The sequence below is a fragment of the Anoplopoma fimbria genome, chromosome 5 (genome assembly GCF_027596085.1).
Source record: "Anoplopoma fimbria isolate UVic2021 breed Golden Eagle Sablefish chromosome 5, Afim_UVic_2022, whole genome shotgun sequence".
Classification (NCBI taxonomy): domain Eukaryota; kingdom Metazoa; phylum Chordata; class Actinopteri; order Perciformes; family Anoplopomatidae; genus Anoplopoma; species Anoplopoma fimbria.
The window spans coordinates 4,368,750-4,376,473 of record NC_072453.1 but is presented as its reverse complement, the minus strand read 5'-3'; the positions used below and the strand labels follow the sequence as shown (position 1 = coordinate 4,376,473).

General features: G+C 41.2%; 1 protein-coding gene across 1 annotated transcript; it reads right to left on the bottom strand.

Annotated features, from left to right (window-relative positions):
• Positions 1–416: 416 nt before the first annotated feature.
• On the bottom strand, positions 417–7,196 carry ercc4 (excision repair cross-complementation group 4). Its single transcript, XM_054598985.1, has 10 exons — positions 6,864–7,196; positions 5,749–5,929; positions 4,778–4,973; positions 4,442–4,649; positions 3,833–4,013; positions 3,589–3,720; positions 3,386–3,490; positions 1,855–2,515; positions 1,637–1,749; positions 417–1,460 (listed from the first exon to the last, which is right to left on the bottom strand). The coding sequence occupies exons 1-10, from the start codon at positions 7,038–7,040 to the stop codon at positions 721–723; spliced, it is 2,694 nt and encodes an 897-aa protein (XP_054454960.1). The 5' UTR covers positions 7,041–7,196; the 3' UTR covers positions 417–720.
• Positions 7,197–7,724: the final 528 nt, after the last annotated feature.

The window sequence follows — 7,724 nt, the reverse complement described above, 5'->3', positions numbered from 1 at the left end:
AATGGGTGATGTCAAGTGTAGTTCAACCTTTAAAATGACTACTTTGGAAACTACTCGCAAGTAATTGAAAAAGTAGGCAAAAAGTAAATTAAAGCAGAGTAACTAAAATACAGTTAAGTACAATTATGAAGCACTGGGTTGTGTGGTCCCATTTTGCAAAAAGTCAAACAGTTATGGAGTTTGGACTTACAGTATGAAGGGGAATTCTTCCAACCTCTGAATAACACTTAGTTGAGTAAATGGTAATGTCACCCAAGACATAAAAGTTTTACAATCAACTTTGTGACCTTTAAGGTTATTAAACTGTGTTGTTCCAGAAAGCTCCATTTTGAAACAAAAGTTATATAAAACAATTCAAACATATTTATAGACTTTATTTATTAATTTATTTTTGTCAAGTTTAAAAAAAAAAAAATCTAATAAATGTAACATTTCAGAGTAGGTTACAAAATACAAATAAACTTGCATTATTTCAGTTCATTCTGTACATTAATATAAAACACATTTCGAGAAACACACACGTACCGTAAAAATGTAAGATGTGAATTCATTCTGCAGCGTTCTACATTAACGCCATTGTCATCTAACTTTACAATGAAAAACGATTCCTGACAAGAGGAAAATATCTATTTATATACATAAGTCGGATTCTTCTTCAGAAGAAGGAGAAGGTGTACTTTATTAATCCCTTTTAGGGAAACAAAATTTCTTTACTGCCTTTCACATCTGTTTGGCCTTCTGCGCAGGAGCAGGGACATCAGCGACATTATGCAGAAACTCATACAGCAACTTAGCGTTGCTAGCATTCCCTAGTATTTCTGCTAGTTTGTCCTGGCTGAGTTTGCATATATCTGCCAGGTTGTCTGCATTTTTTACGAGAGCCCTATAGTTTTTTACATTGACCCCAGGCATTTTCAACAGGAAGTCATAAGGTCCGGGGTTGTAGAGGTCTGCCGATTCGGCCACCATGTCTGACTCGGCTGTGACTGCCTGAGCTGCTGCAGCATCGGGTTCAGAGCGACCTTGCTTCAAGTCCACGAAGAGCTCAGCTGTGGCGTGTGGCGAGGGGCACCAGAGTATACGGAGCCGGGGGAAATGCAAGGTGAGCAACGTGAGTTTTGAAGAAATATCATTCGACGATATCTCATGACGGAAATCGGATCGGGCCATTAAGGAAAAAGGTTTTGCAGGGTCGAACTCAATGAGAAGCACTGGTTTCTTGTAGTACCGGGTCATGGAGAGACACTGGGTGTAGAGGCGACCGCTCTGCAACGAGCCAATCAGATCGCTGACGCTCTTGCGTTCCACACATGTATCCGGGGTCAGGATGTAGTCGCCTACTTCTAACGTGACCGGCTCGATGTCCAGCCCACGGCGGTGCAACAAGGAGGGCAATTCACTGCGGAACTCCCGCATGTCCACAATGACTCGTGAGGGCTCTTTGGGCTGCTCCTGGCCTCCTGGTTATTGGACAGGAGATTGGAAATACAAAAGGATGAGACACTTTTTCAAGAAAACTTGGGACTTTCTTTTTTAAGCAAAAATAAAAGGAAACTGTCCAGGAAATTCAAAGAGACTTAAAAAAAATGCAGAGAAAAAAACGTAAATCTTTCAAAAATGACTTAAATAAACATGCCTGCTTTGCGGGTGTTGGTGGTGGCATTGGCCGGCTCTAAATTTCTAGCAAGGTCCAGGTTGGTGTCTTCTCGCCCCTCTCTCTCCTCTGGGATGACCATAGTAGCTTTTTCCCTGCACAGAAACACACATAAGCACCAAGGAGAAGCAGACACTTCAACAAAATACACATCAATAGTTACTCCAAAAGGTGCAGCAGGAGAAAGAAATGGTTCTGACCTGATCAGGTGTTCGAAGGCTTTCTTTTCCTTGGACAGCGCCGTGAGGTACTTCTGTTCTTCTGTCGAGCCTCCATAGATGAGGAAATACACCCTCAGTGTCTTTCCGGGCCGGCTAGCTCTGTAGATTTCCAGCTGGCGGACGAAACTGAGTTCAGCGTCGTACAGCACCACGAAACTGGGCTCCACCTCATGTAGCACCCGCGTCAAGCTGTGGGGGTCAGTGAGACCTTTAAGTGGGTGGATGACAGTCAGTGGCTCCTTTAGGACGCCATAGTAGGCATCCGACGACAAATCCAGCTTCAGTTGTTCTTCCTCTCCTCCATCCTCCTCCATTGGGTCACCCTCATCTCCACTGCTGCCCATCACCGCTGCTTCATCCATCCCCTCTTTCCCCATCATCTGGGTCAAGGTCAAGGATGGCCTTTTTTTACTCTTTGTGGACTTTTTCTTCTGTGCCGGCTCCTTTCCCTTGGCTCCATTTTTAGGCCAGTCGTGGCCCCTTTTGTGCGATTCAAGGTCCATTGCAGCGGCTGCAGCAGAGTCCCTTTTGCCAATTGTGCGGACATACAGTCGGTTGAGCATCCAGTCGGAGCCGTGCTTGATGTGCTGCTGAAGCTGGGCGCAGGTCCTGTCATCACTGGCACAGATCAGCACACGACCTGGGGGACGGCATGTTAGGCAGTAAGAAAGATGCACAAGCTAACACCAGGGTCAAGTGATTGTGTACATCCTTCTGTTAACTAATAGTGAAGCATCATCATCATATACGGAGAATGGGGGATTTTGGGACGCACACAGGTATATGTGAAGGTTTTACAGCCAAATCAGTATACGGATACATTCTCTCAAATTGTGATCCCTATTTTTTTTCACATTACTTTTAAATTACTTTCAAATTGATTTTAAATTATTTTCACACTACTCCACAATCGCACATTCCAGAAGTAGCGTTTGGGGTACAAGTACTGTATCCCTGTTTCGGATTCACCGGCTTACTGGCACACCTAAATGGAATGCAGCCATCGTTAATATAATTATTTAAACCTGGGCTTTTCTTGCTATGACAAGCCAAAATGTCTACAAGAAGAAAATCCCCTATTCCATAGTAGGTATTTCTATATTTTAAATACAGTGGGACTAGTTTGCTTTCACTGTGTATACTGCAAGCACAGTATGCATGTGTAACGCGAGTATGATGAAGTCTACAAAGCAGTAGCACAAAGCAGGGAACCAGGACAAACCAGCACAACTAGAGGACGACTTTGTTAAACGTCAGCTGTGTTTAGGCTGGCCTCTCTGCTAGTTGTACATTAAAAATGTAATTCAATTTGGAGATTCCATGCTTTTCCTATGTTCGTGTAAATTGAGCCAATTACAATGGACAACAAATCCACTTTAAGGAAACTAAAATGTAGTTTGAATGAGACTCTGTTACTATAGTTCATTATATGCAAATTCATCGAATAGAGATGACATTCACTGTTGACATGAGGGACTCTTATAGCACTTTAACAGAACTGAGCTCTCACCTGGTTCATGCTGAGAGCTCTTGTTCTCCCTCTCAATCTCCTGCAGGACCTCAGTCAGAGCCTCCCACTTGGGGCTCTTCTCCAGCACCAGTTCCCGCTTAACCTCTGAAACACACACATACACTCAGCCTTTAGTCATTCCCACATCAATACACATACAAGCAGATGACGTTGTGGATATGTACTCTGAAGTTACCAGTTACCTAAGGCAGAGGATGGCTTCTGCTTCTCTGCCTCCGCTCCCACTTTGAGTTTCTTCTTGCTCTCAGGGATGCGGTACACTCGACCCCTGGCATTCATAAACATGGAGGTACTGGAGTCGAGGAACAACCACCCTGATGGTTACAACAACAGGTACACGCAATCAAACATGGATAAGGATGATTTATCACAAAGATTAGGCACTACTTTATTACCCTAAGTACTTCAGAGTAGGTTCTCGTTTACCTGAATTGGATCCAAAGATCTTTTGGCTGGAGCGTAGCGACTCGAGCAGATTGAGGAAGGTGACGCAGTCGTACTGTGTGAGGTAGAGCAGGAGAACCCTCAGCACTTTCAGGTCCTGGACCAGGGCCTTGGTCTTTGATCCCAGCTGGTGCCACAAGGGGTCCAGGTAGTGACGGATGGTCTGGATGGGTGTAAAGGAAAACACAACCTTAAAAATAAATTCAACTAAATCTGTTGGACACCAACGGAAGGTGTGTTGTTATAAGTCTATAAGCTATGTAGTCATAGTATTACTGGGGATTCTGTTACTTGTAATGATTGCAATATCATCTGTGTCTAAGTGTATCTGGAATGACCTGAAATACTTAAGCAAACACAAAAGTAATCTGATTATATGAGTCATGTGTACAGAGGCAACTCTAAAATGAGTAATGTTTAAAAAAAAAACATAAAAGCATTAATAGCATTTTTGGGTGCAAATTTAGTCGGCTCATTTTTAGCATTGACACCCATTCAAAGTGTACCAGCTTTTTAATCCTGTTTTTGTTCCCATTAATAGACCAAACAGAAGCAACCAAAGCATCATAATCTATGTCATTAGTGACAGACCTTTTCGAAGGCGTTGCCTAGCGTGTTCTCCACTGACAGATCCTCCGCCTCCAGGGTGGGGTTGTAGCGTTTCAGCTCCTTCAGACAGGCGCTCATGATATCCAGGATGGAGCTCTGGATGGCCCTCATAGCAGGCGTCAATGACACACTTAGCTCAATCACCTCGGGCTTGTGCCTGTCCAGTGCTGTGTTTACTGATGCCTGAAACCTGTTGAATGATGCAGGTTAAGAAAGTGAAGGTAAAGAAGGTCTTTATTTACTTGCACATGAGCTTTTCTTTTTATGACATGCATAAATGTATTGCTCTTAAAATGGTCTTATTATGTTCGGTCATACCTGGGCCAAAGGAAGAGCTTCTTGACAAAGAGGTTCCTCATAACACGCTCGACCTGGCAGAAGCCCGAAGAAAAGGACGTGGCCTTGTCAGTGAAGGCCTTAATGAAGCCTGTCTTATTCTTCTGTCTGAAAAGACGAAGGATAAAGGCCTCCTGACACGACTCGATGATTTTATGAGCACGATACACCAGGATGCCTGACGGGGTGGTATGGAAAGATAGACTGGGTTATTGATTGGCACTGAGATCACACTTAGTGACCAGATTATAATAATAAAAAACTGTCAAATGTAATGCAGTGCAACAGCAATCAATAAATACTACATCATTTTATTAATTTTTTGTTTAATGTAAATGGTTTTGTTGTTTGATAAACTTTAAACTACACATTAAATGTTATTTTTAAATGTATTTAAGCCAATCTGTAAACATTTTAACATATCATTTACAAGTATATCTCCAAGGAGTTTTTAGATGAAAAATATAAAAATAAAATAATAATAAAAATAATAACAGATATCGGCTGATTTGTTCTGGTAGCAATATCAGAAAAAATATAAACTTGGCTCTGGCTGTTGTCTCTCTTGTTAGTCCCCATATTAAAATACCCGTCAATCAAATTGTGAGTAACATCATGCTTGAAATGTTTATGCACAGGGCTTGGTGTCTTTAAAGATTACTATTGTTCTTTTACAACTTGTGCTGAAATCCCCTTAAACTGGCTGAAGCCCACAGATCATATGTTAGAAGTTTTGTTATATCAATTATCAATCCTGCGTTAAGGCCATTAAAAAATATATTGGTAAGCAGGCATATTTTTATAATTGACATAATATCAAAGGATGTAAATACAAAGTACACAAACAAATGTTGTTCCCAAAGTAAATTAAACTGATAAAAGTTGGTGATCAATAAGATCACAATATGTAAAAATCAAACAAGGCTCTCATTTTAGCCATAATCAGGCCTAACCTGATATGAGATGAGCAGGGATGCGGTCAGTGAGGAAGTCGACCACCAGGATCCTGCTGGTGACGTACAGCACTCCTCCCTCGGTGTAAACATTATAGCGCTCGTTGGTGTTGACCTCGCTGGTCACTGTCCTGGGCAGGTGGGTCACTCCCTCAATTCGCAACTGCTCCGTGAAATACTCCTGAGCAGAGAGAGAGACAAGAAAGAGTTTGTCAAATCTTCCACAAGTATCTTTACACATCGGATGCTGCAACAGGTACCTGTAAAACTCTACATTTTGATGCCCAGGAGTCATGCAAGACTGTAGTATTTTGTCTCTATAAAGTCATTTTGCATATTAGTGCTAGTCCATCACACAGTAGTTGTGTGACAAATCCGGAAAAAAATATAATATATATTTTTTTTTTGTGTGTGTCAAAAAAGGGCAAAGCATGTGGGACTACAATGTAACTGGGTAAATGTATTATATGAAAATGTGTTTAAGCTACAGTGAAATAGATCACTAGCTGCTCCCTCTGTTGGGAGGAATAATATTGCCCCAGAAATTTATAAAAGTGTTAGACACGCTAACACAGCCAACATTAAATGTATTGAGAGCTGTGTTACACTAATGTCAACTCTATCTCAGAACTGGCCTTTCAAGATTATGGCTGATTTAAGAAAGTAGATCACTTTTAAAGCCTTTTTTAACTATACAATGCAAATTTGATAAGAAATCTCAATATTAATACCAGAATTGAGATGTATTTCATCACAGTACAGTCTCATATTTTAGTTTATAGCCTGAAACACGTTGAGGTGTGCAGTTACTCCTTAATTATGACAATGGGCTATGTGATGCTATATGTAGACCCTTGTAATGACATGGAAGCAGGAATAGTACAGAAACATCATTTACATTAAGTGTCCTAGTCATGAGTCAGTCCCACGCAGACAACACATTTAGGTGTCTTTAGAAAAAGAAAAAAAAACTATACCCCCTAAAAAGCTCTGTTTTAACAACTGGAGTAACAGTTTATTTACATTAACCATATTAGCCACCTCGCAGCACCACATTGCATTAACGTTAGCCTTCACAGGAGACATGTAACCTAACGTCAATGTGTGTTCTTCACCTGTTCAGGTGTGGTTGTGTTGAGCAGGAGGACCAGGCTGCCCTGCTCCGAGTAAACCCGCATGAACTGCAGCAGGATGCGGTCTATCCCCATCCCCTCCGCGACCACCAGCAGCCCGTCACATTCAAACAGACTCAGGAACATCTCCGTCTCAAACTCTAGTAGCTGCCCCGCCATGTTGGCGCCACAAAATCACAAACACAACCACGTCTTCTTTTACTCCCAGGTAAAAAAAAAAAAAAAAAGTTGTCTAAAAGCGACAGAAAGTCATTGACAATTCCAGCGATGGTCGCTTGCACCCGCTATCCAGCCTTTGTTTTGAAGTTGCATATCCGGTCATGTGACGCTAAAACAAACAAACGAGAAAGTGATAAAGTGACATTTAAAGATCAACAGCGCCGCTTAGCGACATGGAGGAGTATAGCAGGCAAAAACACGCATTACAAATCTGGTGATGCCAAAGCTCTTCTGTGAGAGGGTTAAGGTGCAATGTGCAAACAGTGAATTTAGCGTTCATGTCGTTTTGAATATATTCATGTCACATTTTCATAAAAATGTAATCAGTTTGGACACTCTTCCTTGTTGATAATTTCCTGCATTTTTTTGTAAGATTTGAACTTTGACTGCAGAACAGACCTAAAAGACCTGATGTAATCCTTTCTCTCCTGTTTTGACTTCCCAAACAGACAACTTTTTCACGTCAGATTTCCCAAAGAGCATGTGAGTGCACCAGTTATGATAGAAAGCATTCTCTGCTCTCAAATGTATTCAAACAGAATAATAATAATAATAATACTGTCACAATATTTTCATAAAATAATAAAAATTTAGTTTAAACAATTTGTAAAATGGTTAGCATAC

What these genes read in the sequence shown, in the direction of transcription:
- ercc4 (XM_054598985.1), bottom strand. Translation starts at nt 7,040, where the DNA reads ATGGCGGGGCAGCTACTAGAGTTTGAGACGGAGATGTTCCTGAGTCTG. An exon ending in ACACAACCACACCTGAACAG is followed by an intron (nt 5,930 to 6,863) that starts GTGAAGAACACA and finishes CTCTCTGCTCAG; the next exon opens with GAGTATTTCACGGAGCAGTT. An exon ending in CACCAACACCCGCAAAGCAG is followed by an intron (nt 1,461 to 1,636) that starts GCATGTTTATTT and finishes TCCAATAACCAG; the next exon opens with GAGGCCAGGAGCAGCCCAAA.